Here is a 25,828-nt window from a genome sequence, read left to right on the forward strand (position 1 = left end):
AGTAACATGTTACCATTGTTTAATGTGTGTCCAAAGACATAAACGTGCCAATTTTTTTTTACCACGTTTATTGAGGATTCTCTGAAATGTTCAAGTCAAATGTGTGAATATTCAGGTAACTGCCATAATAAAGAAAAGGCCAACATAAAGTGTATTTATAGGAGTTGGGCCACCACGAGCCACCAGAACAGTCCTAGATTTTACGTGTTCTAAGTGTCTGGAACTCTACTGGAAAGATTCCACACCATTCTTTCATGAGAAATTGCATCGTCTATTGTTTGTTGATGGTGGTGGAAAACGCTGTCTCAGGCGCCTCTCTAGAATCTCCCATAAGTGACTGAGACACACACACGCACGTGCGCACACACGGACATGTACACACACGCACACACACACACACACTTCTACACAAACACACCCTTTAAACCCCCTATGCTCCTTTGAGACTCCTCTTAAAAAGTCAGAGAGCTTTTCTTCTAGCCATGGTAGCCCAAATATTGAGCAACTGGGCATTTTTATATAAGACCCTAAGTATGATGAGATGTACACTGAATAAAAATATAAATGCAACATACAACAATTTCAAAGATTTACTGAGTTACAGTTTATAAGGAAATCAGTAAATTGAAATAAATGCATTAGGCCCTAATCTATAGATTTCACATACCTGAGACAGATATGCATCTGTTGGTCACAGATACCTTAAAAAAAAGTAGGGGTGTGGATCAGAAAACCAGTCAGTATCTGGTGTGACCACCATTTGCCTCATGCAGCATGATAAATCTCCTTCGCATAGAGTTGATCAAGCTGTTGTTTCTGGCCTGTGGAATGTTGTACCACTCCTCTTGAATGGCTATGCGAAGTTGCTGGATATTGGCGGGAACTGGAACACGCTGTCATACACATCGATCCAGAGCATCCCAAACATGCTCAATGGGTGACGTCTGTTAAGTATGCAGGCCATGGAAGAACTAGGATATTTTCAGCTTCCAGGAATTATGTACAGATCCTTGCGACATGGGGCCGTGCATTATCATGCTGAAACATGAGGTGATGGCTGTGTGATCAAGACCTTTAAACAGGTCAATATTCACAAGGCCACGGGGCCATACAGATTACCAGGATGTGTACTCAGAGGATGCACGGAACAACTGGCAAGTGTCTTCCCTGACATTTTCAACCTCTCCCTGACTGAGTCTGTAATATCTACATGTTTCAAGCAGACCACAATAGTCCCTGTGCCCAAGGAAGCAAAGGCAACCTGCCTAAATGACTACTGCCCCGTAGCACTCACATCGGTAGCCATGAAGTGTTTTGAAAGGCTGGTCATGACTCACATCAGCACCATCATCCTGGAAGCCCTAGACCCACTCCAATTCGTATACCGCCCCAACAGATCCACAGATGACACAATCTCAATCGCACTCCACACTGCTCTTTCCCACCTGGACAAAAGGAAAACCTATGTGAGAATGCTATTAATTGACTACAGCTCAGCATTCAACACCATAGTGCCCACAAAGCTCATCACTAAGCTAAGGATCCTGGGACTAAACACCTCCCTCTGCAACTGGACTTCCTGACGTGCCGCCCTCAGGTGGTAAGGGTAGGCAACAACACAACACTGGGGCCCCTCAGGGGTGAGTGCTTAGTCCCCTCCTGTCCTCCCTGTTCACCCATGACTGCATGGCCAAGCACGACTCAAACACCATCATTAAGTTTGTTGATGACAAAAGAGTGTTAGGCCTGATCACCGACAACGATGAGACAGCCTATAGGGAGGAGGTCAGAGACCTGGCAGTGTGGTGCCAGGACAACAACCTCTCCCTCAATGTGAGCAAGACAAAGGAACTGATTGTGAAATACAGGAAAAGGAGGGCCGAACAATCCCCCATTAACATCGGTGGGGCTCTAGTGGAGCGGATCAAGAGCTTCAAGTTCCTTGGTGTCCACATCACCAACAAACTATCATGGTCCAAAGACACCAAGACAGTCGTGACAAGGGCACGACAACACCTTTTCCCCCTCAGGAGACTGAAAAGATTTGGCATGTGTTCTATAGCTGCACCATCGAGAGCATCCTGACCGGTTGCCAAGTCTAGGTCCAAAAGGCTCCTTAACAGTTTCTACCCCCAATCCATAAGACTGCTGAACAATTAATCAAATGGCCATTCGGACTATTTACAACATTGACATTAGCAAACCGCTCACCCACACAACGCCATCTGCCCGGTACAGTTGAAATCGGGATTAATCTGTGAAGATCACACTTCTCCAGTGTACCAGTGGCCATCGAAGGTGAACATTTGCCAACTGAAGACGGTTACGACGCGGAACTGCAGTCAGGTCAAGACCTTGGTGAAATTGATGAACACACAGATGAGTTTCCCTTAGACAGTTTCTGACAGTTTGTGCAGAAATCCTTTGGTTGTGCAAACCCACAGTTTCATCAGCTGTCGGGGTGGCTGGTCTCAGACCATCCCGCAGGTGATGAAGATGGATGTGGAGGTCCTGGGCTGCCGTGGTTACAGGTGGTCTGCGGTTGTGAGGCTGGTTGGACATACTGCTAAATTCTCTAAAATGACGTTGGAGGCGGCTTATGGTAGAGAAGTGAACATTCAATTCTCTGGCAACAGCTCAGGTGGAATTCCTGTAGTCAGCATGCCAATTGTATGCTCCCTCAAAACTTTAGACATATGTGGCATGAAAAAACTGCACATTTTAGAGGGGCCTTTTATTGTCCCCATCACAAGATGCACCTGCTTATTTTACTAGGCAAGTCAGTTGAGAACAAATTCTTATTTTCAATGACGGCCTAGGAAGAGTGGGTTAACTGCCTTGTTCAGGGGCAGAACGACAGATTTTTACCTTGTCAGCTCGGGGATTCGATCTTGCAACCTTGTCCAACGCTAAAACATACTTTTTATCCCTCATTTACTCAAGTATTTCCTTTATTTTTGGCAGTTACCTGTAGATCAAATTCACCATCTGACTGTTATAAAGTTTTGGAGTATGTAGTGGAGCTGGTAATCCTTATCCTGATGACATGCTTTGGACAGGGACAATGTTGGACAGGGACAGTGTTTGACAGGAACAGTGTATAGAGAAGCCTGTGCCACTCCAACAGGAAGTGAGTCACCATGGAGGAAGTCAAGGCCATGGAGAAGTGCGGCAATAGGAAGAAATGCTCACTCTGTCACATCAGTTTGCGCTTCAATATGTGGTCGTTTCTTTCACCTCCTCCCATCAATATTGGCAATTACACACAAGAAGAGCTATGTTTTAAGGGAATGCAGGTTTAGACCAGATTGACAGTCCATTAGAATGATAAACAGGTAGATTATCATAACCAAAGCGTAAAATACAAAAAGATGGAAGCAGAGGAATTGTAGTCACAGTTAAAACTCGTTTTTCAACCACTCCACAAATGTCTTGTTAACAAACTATAGTTTTGGCATGTCGGTTAGGACATCTACTTTGTGCATGACACAAGTAATTTTTCCAACAATTGTTTACAGACAGATTATTTCACTTATAATTCACTGTATCACAATTCCAGTGGGTCAGAAGTTTACATTCACTAAGTTGACTGTGCCTCTAAACAGCTTGGAAAATTCCAGAAAATGATGTCATGGCTTTAGAAGCTTCTGATAGGCTAATTGACATCATTTGAGTCAATTGGAGGTGTACCGGTGGATGTATTTCAAGGCCTACCTTCAAACTCTGTGCATCTTTGCTTGACATTATGGGAAAATCAAAAGAAATCCATCAAGACCTCAGAAAAAAATTGTAGACCTCCACAAGTCTGGTTCATCCTTGGGAGCAATTTCCAAACTCCTGAAGGTACCACGTTCATCTGTACAAACAATAGAAGGGACTGGTGCACATTACAAATTATATGGCATCATGAGGCATTAAAATTATGTGGATATATTGAAGCAACATCACAAGACATCAATCAGGATGTTAAAGCTTGGTGGCAAATGGGTCTTCCAAATGGACAATGACCCCAAGCATTCTTCCAAAGTTGTGGCAAAATGGCTTAAGCACAACAAAGTCAAGGTATTGGAGTGGCCATCACAAAGCCCTGTGTGCAGAACTGAAAAAGCGTGTGCCAGCAAGGAGGCCTACAAACCTGACTCAGTTACACCAGCTCTGTTAGGAGGAATGGGCCAAAATTCACCCAACTTATTGTGGGAAGCTTGTGGAAGGCTACCCAAAACGTTTGACCCAAGTTAAACAATTTAAAGGCAATGCTACCAAATACGAATTGAGAGTATGTAAACTTCTGACCCACTGGGAATGTGATGAAAGAAATAAAATCTGAAATAAATCATTCTCTCTAATATTATTCTGACATTTTACATTCTTAAAATAAAGTGGTGATCCTGACTGACCTAAGACAGGGAATTTTCAGTAGGATTAAATGTCAGGAATTGTGAAAAACTGAGTTTAAATGAATTTGGCTAAGGTGTATGTGTCACGACTTCCGCCGAAGTTGGTGCCTCTCCTTGTTCGGCGGTCGTCGTCGCCCGCTTTCTAGTTGCCACCGATCCACGTTTCTTTTTCCATTTGTTATGTCTTGATTGTTCACACCTGGTTCCATTACGTTATTATTATTTCCCTATTTAACCCTCTGGTTCTCATTATGTTATTATTATTTCCCTATTTAACCCTCTGGTTCTCATGATGTTATTATTATTTCCCTATTTAACCCTCTGGTTCTCATTATGTTATTATTATTTCCCTATTTAACCCTCTGGTTCTCATGATGTTATTATTATTTCCCTATTTAACCCTCTGGTTCTCATGATGTTATTATTATTTCCCTATTTAACCCTCTGGTTCTCATGATGTTATTATTATTTCCCTATTTAACCCTCTGGTTCTCATTATGTTATTATTATTTCCCTATTTAACCCTCTGGTTCTCATGATGTTATTATTATTTCCCTATTTAACCCTCTGGTTCTCATTATGTTATTATTATTTCCTTATTTAACCCTCTGGTTCTCATGATGTTATTATTATTTCCCTATTTAACCCTCTGGTTCTCATGATGTTATTATTATTTCCTTATTTAACCCTCTGGTTCTCATGATGTTATTATTATTTCCCTATTTAACCCTCTGGTTCTCATTATGTTATTATTATTTCCCTATTTAACCCTCTGGTTCTCATTATGTTATTATTATTTCCCTATTTAACCCTCTGGTTCTCATGACGTTATTATTATTTCCCTATTTAACCCTCTGGTTCTCATGATGTTATTATTATTTCCCTATTTAACCCTCTGGTTCTCATTATGTTATTATTATTTCCCTATTTAACCCTCTGGTTCTCATTATGTTATTATTATTTCCCTATTTAACCCTCTGGTTCTCATGATGTTATTATTATTTCCCTATTTAACCCTCTGGTTCTCATGATGTTATTATTATTTCCCTATTTAACCCTCTGGTTCTCATGATGTTATTATTATTTCCCTATTTAACCCTCTGGTTCTCATGATGTTATTATTATTTCCCTATTTAACCCTCTGGTTCTCATTATGTTATTATTATTTCCCTATTTAACCCTCTGGTTCTCATGATGTTATTATTATTTCCCTATTTAACCCTCTGGTTCTCATTATGTTATTATTATTTCCCTATTTAACCCTCTGGTTCTCATGATGTTATTATTATTTCCCTATTTAACCCTCTGGTTCTCATTATGTTATTATTATTTCCCTATTTAACCCTCTGGTTCTCATGATGTTATTATTATTTCCCTATTTAACCCTCTGGTTCTCATGATGTTATTATTATTTCCCTATTTAACCCTCTGGTTCTCATTATGTTATTATTATTTCCCTATTTAACCCTCTGGTTCTCATGATGTTATTATTATTTCCCTATTTAACCCTCTGGTTCTCATTATGTTATTATTATTTCCCTATTTAACCCTCTGGTTCTCATTATGTTATTATTATTTCCCTATTTAACCCTCTGGTTCTCATGATGTTATTATTATTTCCCTATTTAACCCTCTGGTTCTCATTATGTTATTATTATTTCCCTATTTAACCCTCTGGTTCTCATTATGTTATTATTATTTCCCTATTTAACCCTCTGGTTCTCATTATGTTATTATTATTTCCCTATTTAACCCTCTGGTTCCCATTACGTTATTATTATTTCCCTATTTAACCCTCTGGTTCTCATTATGTTATTATTATTTCCCTATTTAACCCTCTGGTTCTCATGATGTTATTATTATTTCCCTATTTAACCCTCTGGTTCTCATGATGTTATTATTATTTCCCTATTTAACCCTCTGGTTCTCATTATGTTATTATTATTTCCCTATTTAACCCTCTGGTTCTCATGATGTTATTATTATTTCCCTATTTAACCCTCTGGTTCTCATTATGTTATTATTATTTCCCTATTTAACCCTCTGGTTCTCATTATGTTATTATTATTTCCCTATTTAACCCTCTGGTTCTCATTATGTTATTATTATTTCCTTATTTAACCCTCTGGTTCTCATTATGTTATTATTATTTCCCTATTTAACCCTCTGGTTCTCATTATGTTATTATTATTTCCCTATTTAACCCTCTGGTTCTCATTATGTTATTATTATTTCCCTATTTAACCCTCTGGTTCTCATTATGTTATTATTATTTCCTTATTTAACCCTCTGGTTCTCATTATGTTATTATTATTTCCCTATTTAACCCTCTGGTTCTCATTATGTTATTATTATTTCCCTATTTAACCCTCTGGTTCTCATTATGTTATTATTATTTCCCTATTTAACCCTCTGGTTCTCATTATGTTATTATTATTTCCCTATTTAACCCTCTGGTTCTCATTATGTTATTATTATTTCCCTATTTAACCCTCTGGTTCTCATGATGTTATTATTATTTCCCTATTTAACCCTCTGGTTCTCATGATGTTATTATTATTTCCCTATTTAACCCTCTGGTTCTCATGATGTTATTATTATTTCCCTATTTAACCCTCTGGTTCTCATTATGTTATTATTATTTCCCTATTTAACCCTCTGGTTCTCATTATGTTATTATTATTTCCCTATTTAACCCTCTGGTTCCCATTACGTTATTATTATTTCCCTATTTAACCCTCTGGTTCTCATTATGTTATTATTATTTCCCTATTTAACCCTCTGGTTCTCATGATGTTATTATTATTTCCCTATTTAACCCTCTGGTTCTCATGATGTTATTATTATTTCCCTATTTAACCCTCTGGTTCTCATTATGTTATTATTATTTCCCTATTTAACCCTCTGGTTCTCATGATGTTATTATTATTTCCCTATTTAACCCTCTGGTTCTCATTATGTTATTATTATTTCCCTATTTAACCCTCTGGTTCTCATTATGTTATTATTATTTCCCTATTTAACCCTCTGGTTCTCATGATGTTATTATTATTTCCCTATTTAACCCTCTGGTTCTCATGATGTTATTATTATTTCCCTATTTAACCCTCTGGTTCTCATGATGTTATTATTATTTCCCTATTTAACCCTCTGGTTCTCATGACGTTATTATTATTTCCCTATTTAACCCTCTGGTTCTCATGATGTTATTATTATTTCCCTATTTAACCCTCTGGTTCTCATTATGTTATTATTATTTCCCTATTTAACCCTCTGGTTCTCATTATGTTATTATTATTTCCCTATTTAACCCTCTGGTTCTCATTATGTTATTATTATTTCCCTATTTAACCCTCTGGTTCTCATTATGTTATTATTATTTCCCTATTTAACCCTCTGGTTCTCATTATGTTATTATTATTTCCCTATTTAACCCTCTGGTTCTCATTATGTTTTGTGCGTGATTGTTTCCTGGTTTTTGTGTTAGTCTTTTGTGTTAGGGTTTGTTATCCCTGCGTGGATTTATTGGCTGATTATTTTTCCAAGTAAAGTACGTTATTTTACTCAGTTCTGTGTCCTGCGCTTGACTCCGTCCTCACCTCTGCACAACTGACACTTGACAGTATGTACATTTCCGACTTCAATTGTACATTCATGGGCAAAAACAACACTATGTTTGCCTCACATTCCAGCATGATCTGATGACAAAAAAACACCAGCCTGATGTTGATGTGACCACAACAGTTGTCTTAGCGGTTGTGGGGTGGGTTGGTCTGGGTTAAGGGGTGTCTGGTGGTGAGAGGTGGGTGGGTCTGGGGTAAGGGGTGGGTTTGTCTGGGATGAGGGGTGGGTTGGTTTGGGGTGAGGGGTGCGTTTGTCTGGGATGAGGGGTGTGTTGGTTTGGGGTGAGGGGTGGGTTGGTCAGGGGTGAGGCATGCCAGAGGACCCTGGTCCTGGAGTGCCGTAGAGATAGGCAACCCTGGTCCTGGAATGCCGTAGAGGTAGGCAACCCTGGTCCTGGAGTGCCGTAGAGGTAGGCAACCCTGGTCCTGGAGTGCCGTAGAGATAGGCAACCCTGGTCCTGGAGTGCCGTAGAGATAGGCAACCCTGGTCCTGGAGTGCCGTAGAGGTAGGCAACCCTGGTCCTGGAGTGCCGTAGAGGTAGGCAACCCTGGTCCTGGAGTGCCGTAGAGGTAGGCAACCCTGGTCCTGGAGTGCCGTAGAGGTAGGCAACCCTGGTCCTGGAGTGCCGTAGAGGTAGGCAACCCTGGTCCTGGAGTGCCGTAGAGGTAGGCAACCCTGGTCCTGGAGTGCCGTAGAGATAAGCAACCCTGGTCCTGGAGTGCCGTAGAGATAGGCAACCCTGGTCCTGGAGTGCCGTAGAGATAGGCAACCCTGGTCCTGGAGTGCCGTAGAGGTAGGCAACCCTGGTCCTGGAGTGCCGTAGAGGTAGGCAACCCTGGTCCTGGAGTGCCGTAGAGGTAGGAACCCTGGTCCTGGAGTGCCGTAGAGATAGGCAACCCTGGTCCTGGAGTGCCGTAGAGGTAGGCAACCCTGGTCCTGGAGTGCCGTAGAGATAGGCAACCCTGGTCCTGGAGTGCCGTAGAGGTAGGCACCCTGGTCCTGGAGTGCCGTAGAGATAGGCAACCCTGGTCCTGGAGTGCCGTAGAGGTAGGCAACCCTGGTCCTGGAGTGCCGTAGAGATAGGCAACCCTGGTCCTGGAGTGCCGTAGAGGTAGGCAACCCTGGTCCTGGAGTGCCGTAGAGGTAGGCAACCCTGGTCCTGGAGTGCCGTAGAGATAGGCAACCCTGGTCCTGGAGTGCCGTAGAGGTAGGCAACCCTGGTCCTGGAGTGCCGTAGAGATAGGCAACCCTGGTCCTGGAGTGCCGTAGAGGTAGGCAACCCTGGTCCTGGAGTGCCGTAGAGATAGGCAACCCTGGTCCTGGAGTGCCGTAGAGATAGGCAACCCTGGTCCTGGAGTGCCGTAGAGGTAGGCAACCCTGGTCCTGGAGTGCCGTAGGCACTTCATGTTTTTGATTTAAATCAACCTGGAAGACGAGGTGTGCTGAACTGAACTGATCAGTTAGCTCAGTTGGCCAAGTGTGGTGCCTAGCTGGAACAAAATCCTGCAGTACCTGTGGCACTCCAGGAACAGTACAATTACAGTACAATTACTGTAATAAGTTCAACTCAGCTCTATGACTTCCTGACAGTTAAACTGTTTCACGCAGCTGAGGTAACAAATGGAGTTCAATTCAAACTCACTCACCCATTTCTTAAATGTGACTAGAATCCATGACCATTGTTTAGTTTCCCTCAACAACATAACCCAGTCTCTCCTCAACAAAGTCCTGACTTCATTCCCAGACAGCTTGTCTGTGTAATTAAACATAATGACTCGAGACATTCTCATTGAGAAAGACCTATGCAGGCTGCCTCTGTCACCAAGTCATAATGATTTACCTACAGTGTGGGTGTAATGTGTGTGCGGTGTGTGTGTATTTGTCTATTTGTGTGGTTTGTGTGTGCTGTGTGTGTACATGAAAGAGGGAAAGAGAGAGAAAAAGACAGAGAAAGAGAAAGAAAGGCAGACAGAAAGACAGAGAAAAAGAGAAAGTTTGACAGAAAGAATGAAAGACAGACAGAAAGAGAAAGAAAGACAGAAAGACAGAGCTAAAGAGAAAGACAGACAGAAAGAAAGACAGACAGAAAGAAAGACAGACAGAAAGAGAAAGACAGAGAGAAAGAAAGACAAAGAAAGACAGACAGAAGACAGAGAAAAAGAGAAAGTTTGACAGAAAGAATGAAAGACAGACAGAAAGAGAAAGAAAGACAGAAAGACAGAGCTAAAGAGAAAGACAGACAGAAAGAAAGACAGACAGAAAGAAAGACAGACAGAAAGAGAAAGACAGAGAGAAAGAAAGACAAAGAAAGACAGACAGAAAGACAGAGAGAAAGAAAGACAGAAAGAAAGAAAGAATGAAAGACAGACAGCGAGAAAAAGAAAGACAGAAATACAGAAAGAAAGACAGATAAAAAGAAAGACAGAGTGAACGAGAAAGACGGAGAGAAAGACAGAGAGAAAGAGAAAGACAGAGAGAAAGAAAGACAGACAGAAAGACAGAGCGAAAGAGAAAGACAGAGAAAGACAGAGGAAGAGAAAGAAAGAAAGACAGAGAGGGGAAAGACAGAAAGACATAGATAATTCCCATAATGGAAATAGTCTCTGTGTTGAACCATAGTATGGCATGAGGAGGACAGCCAAAGGAAACCCAAATGAGTGACATTTGAATGCCTAATAAAGTACATACAGTACATGACAGTACATCTTCTGTTTTTCGTGAGTAAAACTGTGCCAAATCATTAAAATGTAGTCCTAATTGTCCATTTGAAGGGATCAGTCATTTTGAACAATTGTTTATCACACCAGCATGTTATTGTTGCATAAAGACCTCATGTCTCTTGTGTATGGACTGTAATAAGCCCATGTCGTGGCCTAGTAAGTGTCAGCGGCAGGATGGTCTACCAGCACAACCCAGAGCTAGAGTGTCGGCACCTCTTTGCCTCTGTCTGCACAATGTAGCCCTTTCCTGCTGTCGAATGACCAAAGTGGCTTCATGGTTGGAATGTTATTAATATTTGTCATAATTTCATAATTAATAAAAACATTTAAAATATTTTGAAAATCTGGGGTTTCTGTGTCAAACAGTTTTGTTATATTCAGTGTTCTGTGATGTATAAAAAGTGTAATATTGGGATCCTCACACACATGGTTATGACAGTTCTTGCTGTCTATATTAAAAAAAGAAGACACCTGTACCATGTCAGATATAGAGATGTAATGTATTACATTTAGAGTTTGCTGTATACTTTTGTTTCAAAGTAGGTTTGTTTAAGACTACCAAGGAACACTCGGAGTGACCCTGTGACCCTGATTTAACTCACTGCAGTAAAATGATATAGACAGCAAGAACTGTCATTATCACTTTAGAGATGGACAATCTACTGTACAGCTTCGCATTGATATTTTCCTAATTAAATAAGTGTCATATATTTATTTTCTTCCTGAACCTATTTAAATGCTGTACTTGCATTCAGTTCCCGTATATTGTGTTCAATATAGAGTAAGTTTATTCAGATAGTGATCTTATCTGTTCTGATGTTCACACCCAAAGGCTTTGTTCCATTGTTAATGCTCACTCAAGAATGAGATTGCTCATGAATGGTTGTTGCAAATACATAAAGGGAACATAAAGGGAATTTAAATATTTCATATGTATATGCTTGTAAATTCAAAGTTATTATTATTTTTCCATGAAAAGTTCCCTCTGACATAGCCCTGAGGTTCATCTTCCATACCTAATACTATCTTCTAACATAACCTCTAGATCAGGGGTGGGCAAACTTTGTGGCTCGAGGGCCACATCGGGATTTTGAAATTCAACAGAGGGACGCATTTTTTGGGGGACCAATTGTTTGTTAAAATCAATTTTTGGGGTCATCCTGAGTGGTGCAGCGGTCTAAGGCACTGCATTGCATTGCTTGAGGCGTCACTACAGACCTAGGTTCGATCCCAGGCTGTATCACAGCTGGCCGTGACTGGGAGACCCATGAGGCGGCGCACAATTGGCCCAGCATCGTCTGGGTTTGGAGAGGGTTTGGCAGGCAGAGATTTCCTTGTCCCATCACGTACTAGTGACTCCTGTGGCGGGCCGGGCGCATGCACGCTGACACGGTTGCCAGGTGTACGGTGCTTCCTCCAACACATTGGTGTGGCTGGCTTCCGGGTTAAGCGGGCATTGTGTCAAGAAACAGTGGGGCTTGGCTGGGATGTGTTTTGGAGGACGCATGGCTCTCAACCTTCGCCTCTCCTTAGTTCGTACGGGAGTTGCAGCGATGGGACAAGACTGTAACTACCAATTGGATACACAAATTTGGGGAGAACTTTGCCACCCCTGCTCAAGAATGACGTGCAAACCTATTCTGTCTTCCCTTTGAAGAACCCTTTTTGGTTCCAGGTAGAACCCCCATTTTGGGTTCCATGTAAAACTCTTTCCACAAGGGATCTACCTGAAATCGGAAAGGGTTCTCCTATGGGGACAGCCGAAGAACCCTTTTGGCACCCTTTTTTCTAAGAGTGCATAACATTTGAAATAAAGAAGATTGTCATATATTTATTTATTTGATATTTCTATTGCATTTCTTTTCCTCCAGCTAAATATACAGCATCAGCAATGGATTAGGTACTTTAAAAAACATACAGCTATTATGTATATATATATAATACAGTTATCCTTGAATAAGGGGAAAGTGAAGGATGGGGGCACGGGTGTGTAAGTATTTAAACTGGTTAACATATATCTCACGTGAAAATGATGTGTGTAGGATGGCTCATAGTGATGACCGGAATGGGACAACTGGAATGACACCAAACACCTGGTTTCCCATGTTTGGATGTGATTGACACTGTTTCACCCACCCCACCCCAGCCCGTCCCTGATTGAAGTGACAAGTGACACTACTGATACATAAACAATCATCTGCATATACATCTACATAGCTACAGTGGGGGAAAAAATTATTTAGTCAGCCACCAATTGTGCAAGTTCTCCCACTTAAAAAGATGAGAGAGGCCTGTAATTTTCATCATATGTACACGTCAACAATGACAGACAAAATGACGGAAAAAAATCCAGAAAATCACATTGTAGGATTTTTAATGAATTTATTTGCAAAATATGGTGGAAAATAAGTATTTGGTCACCTACAAACAAGCAATATTTCTGGCTCTCACAGACCTGTAACTTCTTCTTTAAGAGGCTCCTCTGTCCTCCACTTGTTACCTGTATTAATGGCACCTGTTTGAACTTGTTATCAGTATAAAAGACACCTGTCCACAACCTCAAACAGTCACACTCCAAACTCCACTATGGCCAAGACCAAAGAGCTGTCAAAGGACACCAGAAACAAAATTGTAGACCTGCACCAGGCTGGGAAGACTGAATCTGCAGTAGGTAAGCAGCTTGGTTTGAAGAAATCAACTGTGGGAGCAATTATTAGGAAATGGAAGACATACAAGACCACTGATAATCTCCCTCGATCTGGGGCTCCACGCAAGATCTCACCCCGTGGGGTCAAAATGATCACAAGAACGGTGAGCAAAAATCCCAGAACCACACGGGGGGACCTAGTGAATGACCTGCAGAAAGCTGGGACCAAAGTAACAAAGCCTACCATCAGTAACACACTACGCCGCCAGGGACTCAAATCCTGCAGTGCCAGACGTGTCCCCCTGCTTAAGCCAGTACATGTCCAGGCCCGTCTGAAGTTTGCTAGAGAGCATTTGGATGATCCAGAAGAGGATTGGGAGAATGTCATATGGTCAGATGAAACCAAAATAGAACTTTTTGGTAAAAACTCAACTCGTCGTGTTTGGAGGACAAAGAATGCTGAGTTGCATCCAAAGAACACCATACCTACTGTGAAGCATGGGGGTGGAAACATCATGCTTTGGGGCTGTTTTTCTGCAAAGGGACCAGGACGACTGGTCCGTGTAAAGGAAAGAATGAATGGGGCCATGTATCGTGAGATTTTGAGTGAAAACCTCCTTCCATCAGCAAGGGCATTGAAGATGAAACGTGGCTGGGTCTTTCAGCATGACAATGATCCCAAACACACCGCCCGGGCAACGAAGGAGTGGCTTCGTAAGAAGCATTTCAAGGTCCTGGAGTTGCCTAGCCAGTCTCCAGATCTCAACCCCATAGAAAATCTTTGGAGGGAGTTGAAAGTCCGTGTTGCCCAGCGACAGCCCCAAAACATCACTGTTCTAGAGGAGATCTGCATTGAGGAATGGGCCAAAATACCAGCAACAGTGTGTGAAAACCTTGTGAAGACTTACAGAAAACATTTGACCTGTGTCATTGCCAACAAAGGGTATATAACAAAGTATTGAGATAAACTTTTGTTATTGACCAAATACTTATTTTCCACCATAATTTGCAAATAAATTCATAAAAAATCCTACAATGTGATTTTCTGGAATTTTTTTTCTCATTTTGTCTGTCATTGTTGACGTGTACCTATGATGAAAATTACAGGCCTCTCTCATCTTTTTAAGTGGGAGAACTTGCACAATTGGTGGCTGACTAAATACTTTTTTCCCCCACTGTACCTATTTTCATATCGTTAGAAAAGCTTTCAGAAAGTGCCAATGTGTCTACCTTTCCTTAACTAGCACTTAATATTTGTCATTCAATAAATTAATGACAGCACTAAAAAGTAAAAGATATTAAACATTTGCATAATTTCCCCCTGATTGGTAAAACAAAATTGAAATGCCTGAGTGTCTTTGGTCAAAAGGACCTGTGGAAAAAAACTGAGCTATAGGTCATACAGTTGTCCTGTAAAAAAGTGCCAAGTATTGACAGTACAACTAGCAGTATAGAGGGCATTAGATTAGAGTTTACACTTTTTATACATTTAGATGACAATTTTAGGCCATATTTTGGGCACTTTCAGATTACAAATGTGACTGTTCTTAGGACTGTATTTTTGAATTACAAACCAAGAATATTATCCCGGGAGTGGTGGGCAAGAATATGACTTCTATGGACCTCAGTGGGGATAAGGGTATTTGCAGTCTAAGAATAGGATCCTAACGTCCAAGTTTGGTCTCTCAATCATAACGTTCCTGCGGACATTGACATTTTACTGAGGACCCCACCTAGGGTATCCCTAAAAGGTTGAGTGTATGTCTCTAGATCAACATTGATGGTTTTAAACAAACGCCCCTCAGACATCATAAAGGTGTCAGCATCTAGGACTGCAAAATCCCTCTGAATGGTTTACAAAAGCTGCTTCAGTTCATTTTGGTCCAATCAACTTTAAACCTCAGATCCCAGTAGCCAGGTATATATTCATATCATTCATGTCCATGGGCAGTGACAAAATAGTTTTTCAGCATATTCCTGCAGTATGTTTGTCTAAAGTTGAGAGTTTAGTGTGTAATATACATTGGACCCAGACTCTCATCTCAGACCCTGCTCACAGCACACAACTGGTGAGGTGAAGGAGTGAGGGTGAACCCCAGGGATGGTGTGAGGTCCAGATCATCCTCTGTTACCCCGGGAGGAGGAGAGAAACGAAAGCGCTGCAGGAGGGAGGTGAAGAAAAGGAAGAGCTCCATCCTGGCCAGACTCTCTCCTAGACACACTCTACGACCTGAAGAGGAAGATGAGGAAGACAGCATGAGGACAATAGAAAAGGAAGAGCTCCATCCTGGCCAGACTCTCTCCTAGACACACTCTACGACCTGAAGAGGAAGATGAGGAAGACAGCATGAGGACAATAGAAAAGGAAGAGCTCCATCCTGGCCAGACTCTCTCCTAGACACACTCTACGACCTGAAGAGGAAGATGAGGAAGACAGCATGAGGACAATAGAAAAGGAAGAGCTCCATCCTGGCCAGACTCTCTCCTAGACACACCCTACGACCTGAAGAGGAAGATGAGGAAGACAGCATGAGGACAATAGAAAAGGAAGAGCTCCATCCTGGCCAGACTCTCTCCTAGACACACCCTACGACCTGAAGAGGAAGATGAGGAAGACAGCATGAGGACAATAGAAAAGGAAGAGCTCCATCCTGGCCAGACTCTCTCCTAGACACACTCTACGACCTGAAGAGGAAGATGAGGAAGACAGCATGAGGACAATAGAAAAGGAAGAGCTCCATCCTGGCCAGACTCTCTCCTAGACACACTCTACGACCTGAAGAGGAAGATGAGGAAGACAGCATGAGGACAATAGAAAAGGGAGCCCACCGGCCAGCCCCCTGCCACCCTCGCCGGGGGTGGGGCGCGAGGACTGGGGGCTCCTCCTGGCCAGACCCCCGACCACCCTACGGGGTGAAAGAAGAAGATGAGGAAGACAACATGAAGACAATAGATGTGTAGCTATAGGTTCCAATAATTAACAAATATCAATATTCCCACTGGGCACAGAAGTCAATTCAATTTCTATTCCACATTGCTTCAACGTCATTTCCATCCCCTCCCCAAAGCAATAAGGATATCAGAATTAGTTAATTGACCACCATAGAAGGATATCAGAATTAGTTAATTGACCACCATAGAAGGATATCAGAATTAGTTAATTGAACACCATAGAAGGACATCAGAATTAGTTAATTGACCACCATAGAAGGATATCAGAATTAGTTAATTGACCACCATAGAAGGATATCAGAATTAGTTAATTGACCACCATAGAAGGATATCAGAATTAGTTAATTGACCAACATAGAAGGATATCAAAATGTGTTAATTGACCACCATAGAATGATATCAGATGTAGTTAATTGACCAACATAGAAGGATATCAGATATAGTTAATTGCTGAATGATAGTGTTAATAAGGAAACACACAGTGGGACTCACCTGCAGAGAAGGGCATGAAGGCATCCTTCCTGACGAATCGACCTTCCTCATCCAGAAAGTGGGTGGGGTTAAAGGTGTGAGGGCTCTTCCATTCGCCCTCATCTCGCAGGACAGACGTCAGCAGAGGTAACACATCAGTCCCCTTTTTGATGAAGTATCCCTGGAAGGTGACGTCTTGGCTGGTGGTGTGAGGGATGGACATGGGTACAATGTTGGCCAGTCTTTGGGTCTCATGGATCACTGCATCAGTGTATGGCAGGTTCTTCCTGTCCTCTACCAAGGCCTGACGACATCCTATGACTCTGCTTATCTCTTCTTGGACCCGGTCTGGAAAAAAAAGGAAGAGGGGGATAAAGTTACTATAAAATCTGAATGATCTTCAGCCTGTATCTGTTAATTAACTTGGATCCAATTCAAAGACCTGTGGTTCAGGTGGGAAATTTGCCAATGTTTACAGCGAGTAAAACCGTAATTGTCTTACATAATTGCATTCATATACTGTCTGTACAAAGGTCCTTCAAATAAGAATCACTTTTATTTGACAGATACTCAGAATTTTAATATGATGCTGCTAGTGACAGACAACATTTAGAGACAGAATACAGATAGAGGAGTTTGCACACATTATATAAGTGAGCTATAAGAGATTGAGTTGTGGATATACAGTGCATTCGGAAAGTATTCAGACCCCTTAACTTTTTCCACATTTTGTTACATTACAGCCTTATTCTAAAATTGATTAAATAAAACCATTTCCTCAATGTCCTCAATCTACACACAATACCCCATAATGACAATGTGAAAACAGGTTTATAGATTTTTTTGTAAATGTATTAAAAATAAAAAACAGAAATACCTTATTTACATAAGTAATCAGACCCTTTACTATGAGACTCACAATTGAGCTCAGGTGCATCCTGTTTTCATCCTTGAGATGTTTTTACAACTTGATTGGAGTCCACCTGTGGTAAATTCAATTAATTGGACATGATTTGTAAAGGCACACACCTGTGTATATAAGGTTCCACAGTTGACAGAGCTTGTCAGAGCAAATAGAGCAAATATCAGAGCAAATATCAAGCCATGAGGTTGAAGGAATTGTCCATAGAGACATGATTGTGTTGAGGCACAGATCTGGGGAAGGGTACCAAAAAATGTCTGCAGCATTGAAGGTCCCCAAGAACACAGTGGCCTCCATCATTCTTAAATGGAAGAAGATAGGATCCACCAAGACTCTTCCTAGAGCAGGCCGCCTGGCCAAACTGAGCAATCGGGGGAGCAGGGCCTTGTTCAGTGAGGTGACCAAGAACTGATGGCCACTCTTACAGAGCTCCAGAGTACCTCTGTGGAGATGGCAGAACATTCCAGAAGGACAACCATCTCTGCAACACTCCACCAATTCGGCCTTTATGGTAGAGTGGCCAGACGGAAGCCACTCCTCAGTAAAAGGCACATGACAGCCTGCTTGGAGTTTGCCAAAAAGCACCTAAAGGACTCTCAGACCATGAGAAACAAGATTCTCTGGTCTGATGAAACCAATAACTCTTTGGCCTGAATGCGAAGTATCACGTCTGGAGGAAAACAGGCACCTCTCATCACCTGGCCAATACCATCCCTACAGTGAAGCATGGTGGTGGCAGCACCATGCTGTGGGGATGTTTTTAAGCGGCAGGGAAATTAGTCAGGATCGAGGAAAAGATGAATGGAGCAACGTACAGAGAGATCCTTGATGAAAACCTGCTCTAGAGTGTTCAGGACCTCAGACTGGGGGCGAAGGTTCACCTTCCAACAGGACAACGGCCCTAAGCAGACAGTCAAGACAATGCAGATGTGGCTTCGCAACAAGTCTCTGAAAGTCCTTGATTAGCCCAGCCAGAGCCCGCACTTGAGCCTGATAGAACATCTCTGGAGAGACCTGAAAATAGCTGTGCACCGACGCTCCCCATCCAACCTGACAGAGCTTGAGAGGATCTGCAGAGAAGAATGGGAGAAACTCTCCAAATACAGGTGTGCCAAGCTTGTAGCGTCATACCCAAGAAGACTCAAGGATGTAGCCACTGCCAAAGGTGCTTCAACAAAGTACGGAGCATAGTCTGTGTTATTTCAGTTTTTTGAAAAAATTTCTAAAAACCAGTTTTTGCTGCTTTGTGATTATGGGGTATTGTGTGTAGATTGATGAGAAATAAAAAGAATTTAATCAATTTTATAATAAGGCTGTAACGTAACAAAATGTGGAAAAAGCGAAGGGGTCTGAATACTTTCCAAATGCACTGTATGAGGTGTGTTTGTCAGGTGAGTGTGTGAGTATCAACCCTTACCCTGAATATCGGGGTACTTAGCCATGAGCAGCAGACCCCATCGCAGGGTTGTCCCGGTGGTGTCGGTACCAGCAGCAAACAGGTTGGCCACAGTCTGTATGAGATTCTCAGTGTGGTAAAGAGAGTTCATGTTGCCTGATTCCTTTTAATACATAAACAAACATGTTTCAGTAAACAAGAGCAGTTATTTCTAACTCATCTCCCCCTGGACCCTCTAGTTATTCACTCCAAGAAATGACATGCTTTTAACTGTAATAACCCTTTATACCTCCAGGGTCTGCTTTCGGACAAGGAACGAGTCCACGAAGCCTCTACACATCTGCGGGTTGAGAGTCTCCTTCAGCCCCCTCACCAGCTCCTTCATCTCCTCCTTGTTGTCGCCAATATTTTTCATGATAAGTGTCTTGTTCTTCACCAATGGGCCCAACCATGGGAACATGTTGTACAACTTTAAATAAAAAGCAAAGCAAAAATGAGCATCTATTTTGTCTGTATATATTATACTTGGACTAATTTAATCTAGTGTGACCAGTCTGTCATTGTTCTCAAAGTAAACATGATAAGCACGGTATCGTACCTGTATTGAAATAGATCCTCCGAGTCGGATGGACTCATTGGCTTGATCCACCGAGCGCCGGAACCGTGGATCAGAGTAGTCAAACCTGCTGCCATACACAATGCTGCAGATGATGTTGGAGACAGCGTAATTCATTGCCTGGGTTGTGTCAAATGCTTTACCTGTGACAAAGAGCAAAAAACAGAACTGAAATGAGAAAAACTGAGAAAAGATTAAGACCTATTTTGGTTGTGTTATTGATATAAGAACTTTACCCTTGTGTTCTTCAAACACTTCAATCAAGTAGCGAACTTCCTCAATGATCTTCTCCTCGCTCGCTTTCTTGCCCATGCCAAAGTCCCTAAGGTTTGTCAGGGCAAAGCGTCTCATCTCTTTCCATGAGTCTCCATTGGCAAATACAATACCTATTAAAAAGTACAGTAGAACAATATTGTTCTGATGTAGTAGTTGAGTGACATTCTTAAAGGAATACAAATCAATTTTAAGAAGAGCAGATTAATGGAAGTAGGAGGTTTCAAACAAAATCAGTTTTTTTCTTCATATTTTTATGAAGTCAGGAGAAAATAAAATATTTGTAAGATATTTGTTGTTAGAGTTGGTTGAACACAGAAGAGCACCATGTACAGTACCAGTCAAAAGTTTGGACACACCTCCTCATTCAACGGTTTTTCTGTATTTGTACTATGTTCTACATTGTAGAATAATAGTGAAGACATCAAAAGTGTGAAATAACACATATGGAATCATGTAGGATCCAAAAAAAGCGTTAAACAAATCAAAATACATTTTATATTTGAGATTCTTCAAAGTAGCCACCCTTTGCCTTGCTGACAGCTTTGCACACTCTTGGCATTCTCTCAACGAGCTTCATGAGGTAGTCACCTGGAATGCAATTCCATTAGTTGTGACAAGGTATGGGTGGTATACAGAAGACAGCCCTATTTGGTAAAAGACCAAGTCCATATTATGGCACGAACAGCTCAAATAATCAAGGAGAAACGACAGTCCATCATTACTTTAAGACATGGTAGGTCAAATACAAAAAAAGTAACAGACACATCTCAACATCAACTGTTCAGAGGAGACTGCCTGAATCAGCCCTTCGTGGTCGAATTGCTGCAAAGAAACCACTACTAAAGGAAACCAATAATAAGAAGAAACTTGCTTTGGCCAAGAAACACGAGCAATGGACCAGTAGAAATCGTTTCTTTGGTCTGATGAGTCCAAATTTGAGATGTTTGGTTCCAACCTCCGTGTCTTTGTGAGACACAGAGTAGGTGAATGGATGATTTTCCGCATGTGTGGTTCCCACCGTGAAGCATGGAGGAGGAGGTGTGATGGTGTGGGGGTGCTTTGCTGGTGACACTGTCAGTGATTTATTTAGAATTCAAGGCACACTTAACCAGCATGGCTACCACAGCATTCTGCAGCGATACGCCATCCCAGCTGGTTTAAGCTTAGTGGGACTATCATTTGTTTTTCAACAGGACAATGACAAAACACACTTCCAGGCTGTGTAAGGGCTATTTGACCAAGAAGGAGAGTGATGGAGTGCCACATCAGATGGCCTCCACAATCACCCAACCTCAACTCAATTGAGATGGTTTGGGATGAGTTGGACCGAAGAGTGAAGGAAAAGCAGCCAACAAGTGCTCAACATATGTGGGAACTCCTTCAAGACTGTTGGAAAAGCATTCCAGGTGAAGCTGGTTGAAAGAATGCAAAGAGAATGCAAAGCTGTCATCAAGGAAAAGGGTGGCTACTTTGAAGAATCTCTTATATAAAATAGATTTTGATTTTTTTTAACACTTGTTTGGTTGCTACATGATTCCATATGTGTTATTTCATAGTTTTGATGTCTTCACTATTATTCTACAATGTAGAACATAGTAAAAAAATGAAGAAAAAACGTTGAATGACTGGTACTGTATATTGTTGTTGGTTTTTACAGTATGGCACCAAGCATGCCTGCTTAACTGTCCATTGTCAAGGTTTGCAGCGTAGTAGGACTGAGAATCAGTTAAGTTATCTGACATTACCGTGTCCTTTGTTTATTTCACTAAACAAATGATTAACGCTCCTGTCCCCAAACTCCTCTGCATGGTTGACCAGTGCTTGCTTGACTGTCTTGTATCCTGCGAGAACAACCACTTTTCTTGGTCCAATGTGAACTGTGAACACCGAGCCATATTTCTTGGACAGCTGTAGAACATAAAATAAGCCAAAAGACCAGGTTTAGACAGATAAAATCCTTTCCATTCAAATAAAAATGCCTCGTAAAATGTGAGCCTATGAACTTCTGAGGTCAGTGTTTGACAAACAATTTGAATGTGTTACCTTCCAGAAATGAATGACTGATCATGTAAATACCTAGCTAGCACATGTTCTGAGAACCATAGAGCTTGGTGAGAGCGTGGTTATCATATGGTTATTTTTAAAACAACCTTCCACATATTTCTGGCAATGGTGCTGTATAGTTGCTTGGCTTTGGAACACTCTAAGCCCATTTAAGAAATTAGTTACATGTTGGTAGTGTTCTAGGAACATTCTCAAACTGGTTTAACATTGGGAATGTTCTCAAATAGTTCAGAGAACATTAAGGAATAACGTTCTTTGTGGGAATTTCAGTACTTCAGCATAACATTTCCCATAGATATCCTCATGGTTCTATTTAACATCATGTTCTTAAATTGTTCCAAGAGCGTTAAGAAACAACGTTCTTCTGTGGGAATTTCAGTACTTCATCATAATGTTTCATACAGGTTTCCTCGTGGTTTTATTTAAAGTCATGTTCTCAAAATGTTCTGAGAACGTTTAAAAAAAACTTTCCATAAAAACCACAAGAAAACTTTAATAACATTCAGAGAAAGTTCTAAGAATATTATTTAAAAACATGCATTTCATTCTCAGCGTCAACAAAACTCTATCTTTCCTCTGTCTTGCTAAGTGTGTTTGGGTGTGATGGCTGCACCCACTAATTGGCCACACCTGATCTTAATGAGTGCTTGTTTCCTTTGAAATGGGGTTTGTTTGAATACGCTACAATTAACAGATTTGTATGATTTAAAAAAACATGGCATGCTAGCTCCATCCTGGTGATGCTGTGGACTAATTCCATTGATAGAGAACAGAGGGTTAAAGGTTTGAATCTCACTGATGCTGTCACAATAAAAAATAAATGTGTTTCATTATTAATGCCTTATGAAATGGAATTCCATGCGTCCTGTCTGTGCTCAAAAAGTTCAAAAAAGCAAACACAAAATAAGCAAGCAGTGTTATTAAAAGTCTTATTGAAACTTTCAGCTAAATTTATACAGAAGTTATTAAAAAACCTAAAAATAACCAACATTTTCTGCAAAATGTTCACTTCTCTTCTCAGAATGTTTAACCCTGTGTTGTCTTAAGGGTAAAAAATGACCCGCCACTATGTTTAACAGAGAGAACTCCCTGAATTATATTTTTTCAACTTGAAATGTGATTACTTTTTCTAAAGTGACCCCAACATTAGAAAAATGTAAACACTGCCTTTGTTAATATTTCCATGAAAGCTGTATACCACCAGGGTACAAAGATTGTAATTATTGACCCGGCAGTTATAAAATAATTTACACAGCACAAAAACCACAAAGACACACACAATGAGAAATTGAGATTATGTGTGCTACTGATTAAAATCAGCCAGCAGCTCCTGAAGAGGAAGATCACCATGGTTGGCACAGTTAGAAAGAACAAGCCTAAGCTCCACCCTGCACTCCTCGCAACAAGGGGTAGAGAGGCCTTCTCATCAACGTTTGCCTTCACCCCCAACACCACTCTAGTTTCTTACCTCCCAAAGAGGAACAAGAATGTGGTCGTCCTGGGCACAATGCACAAAACGGCTGAGATCAGTGATCGTGAGGACAGGAAGCCAGCCATCATCCTGGACTACAACCACAACAAAGGAGGCGTGGACAACCTGGACAAGGTGATTGGAACTTACAGCTGCAGGAGGATGACTGCCCGCTGACCCCTGGTCATCTTCCATAACATCATTGATGTGTCCGCATACAATGCCTTTGTGATATGGAACAAGATCAACCCTACCTGGATGCCTGATAAGCAGAACAAGAGGCGGGTGTTCCTGGAGCAGTTAGAGTTGATTGATTTATGTTCCTCATGTTTTTGTTTTGTATCTATTATATTATTTTATTATTTTGTATTGTTGTTGTTTATACACCTTGTGGATGGGGGAAATGGTTAAACAAATGGGAGAAGACTAGTATTGTGTAGTTGAATTCCTCATTGTACAGAATATAAGAACATATCACTATGTTTCCAAAAAAGTTCAAGACTGTTATTGTTTCCATTCAATAAAATGCATTCAAAACTACTTTCTGCACATTTCTGCTACTTTCTTAGACTATACAAGTGCTATCTCTTGCAAAACAAAATATGTTTACACCTATGCAGTACCTTTAACAATAATAATAATAATAATAAAGCTCTACTTTAGTAAAGAAAACAATGATGACAGGTGTGATGTAATAAAAACGGATGGTGTCCACTGATCAGTCTTTCTGCATTGTGAAGAGGAAGAACCCAGAGATTCACAAAGTTTATGACGAATGACAGCCGGTTTCTTCATGCAAAATAGATTTGGGGTTTAAAATTCAATTGAGCTGCTTTATTTGAGTGGTTTAGTGAAGACGGGTCCATTTTTACCCTTAGGACAAGGGGAGTGTACAGAATGTTAAGACTACACAATGGTTAAAAAAACATTATTTTTACCGGTCAGGAAACGTATGGCTTCATTCACACAAATAATGTGAAACAAAAAACATACTTTCCCACAACTTCCAATAAACCAAATGTGCTAGGTGGGTACTGTGAGTCAATATCTTGAAAGGAGGTACTTGAAATTGAATAGTTCAAGCAAGCAAGCTTTGACTTATTAATATCTCACCTCATAGAGAGTCTGGTATGGCCTATTGAGATCCAGCTGGAGCATGTTACCAAGCAGGGGCAGCGGCCTGGGTCCTGGAGGCTCCTTCCCATGTTCCTCAGAGCTGGAACTAGAGGAGAGGAGGTAGAGGACGAGCAGAAACAGCACAGCCCCCAGCAGTGTCACCGTGCTGGGAGCCTGGAGGAGAAGACCTTCCATAAGAGACATCCTCGATTGGAGCTCTTACACCTTACCCTGGGCTAAAAAGAGAAACCGCTTGTGCTCATATACAACAGTCACTCAACAAAGCTGCCTGCCTATGGAGCTCCTCTTATGTAGAGGACGGACCGCCTTGGGGGAGGAGCTAGGCATCTTGAGAAACAGAAGAATAGTAGTGCCAAGCCTGCACAACACATTCCCTGCAGATCATTGACTCAATTATAGCATGGTCTGATCATAATTTAATTAAGGTCACTATGCCTGTCCTCATCCTGAGAGATGTTCCTCTTTATTACACCCTCGTTAAAACACTGAACAGAACTGCAGACAAGGAGATAAAGAATGAGGAACAACCTGTTGGGGGGGTTAGCTCTGTGTGTTTGCTTCGTCTGTAACAGGGTGCCTCCCACACCACCCTATGTGAATGCCAATAAGTATAGAGAGCTCTGAGTCAAACTACACAAAGTAGAGGCAGACAACAGTTTCCAAACAAATGTTTTATTAAGGCGGGGCTGAGTGTGGTTTTCCATAAATAATTCAGTTTCACCAGTTCAGTTAAATAATTTCCCATTCAATTCATTAATAGTGATCTGTTGATAAGATTTAAAACAAAGACCCAACACAGGAACAGAGAGATAATCTGAATGATCTTAAGCCTGGTATCGGTTCAATGACCTGTGCTTCAGATTGGCCTCTTGCCAATGTTTACAGTTGGCAACACCTGTAACTGTGTTTTGTGTCACTGTACAAAAGGTCTCGGACAGTTTTATGCAGTGTAAAGTTCACTACATAAAGGCTGCGTGTTTCTATTGGTCCTTCCCCATACTGGCCAATACCCTCTAAAGTTTGAATTCCTGCAAAAAGCAATGAACTGCACATTTTACATTTAATGTTTTAGGAGTTAGTGGTTTGTTCTCTTCAATTGACATAAATTTCCTCTCTTGTGTTGTAATGCAAAATA

At 41.3% G+C, this 25,828-nt stretch overlaps 1 protein-coding gene across 2 annotated transcripts; it reads right to left on the reverse strand.

Annotated features, from left to right (window-relative positions):
* Window positions 1–12,561: 12,561 nt before the first annotated feature.
* LOC106572755 (cytochrome P450 2K1) lies at window positions 12,562–24,971 on the reverse strand. 2 transcript variants are annotated; one of them, XM_014147217.3, is made up of 8 exons: window positions 24,670–24,971; window positions 21,767–21,929; window positions 19,982–20,131; window positions 19,728–19,888; window positions 19,419–19,598; window positions 19,151–19,292; window positions 16,833–17,159; window positions 12,562–15,618 (listed from the first exon to the last, which is right to left on the reverse strand). In XM_014147217.3, the coding sequence occupies exons 1-8, from the start codon at window positions 24,874–24,876 to the stop codon at window positions 15,431–15,433; spliced, it is 1,518 nt and encodes a 505-aa protein (XP_014002692.2). In that variant the 5' UTR covers window positions 24,877–24,971; the 3' UTR covers window positions 12,562–15,430. The 2 variants fall into 2 exon arrangements, with proteins under 2 accessions (XP_014002692.2, XP_082818359.1); XM_082962233.1 differs by lacking the exon at window positions 12,562–15,618 and adding an exon at window positions 16,052–16,164.
* Between the last annotated feature and the right edge of the window lie 857 nt (window positions 24,972–25,828).

The sequence above is a fragment of the Salmo salar genome, chromosome 15 (genome assembly GCF_965601325.2).
Source record: "Salmo salar chromosome 15, fSalSal1, whole genome shotgun sequence".
In the NCBI taxonomy this organism is placed as follows: Eukaryota; Metazoa; Chordata; class Actinopteri; order Salmoniformes; family Salmonidae; genus Salmo; species Salmo salar.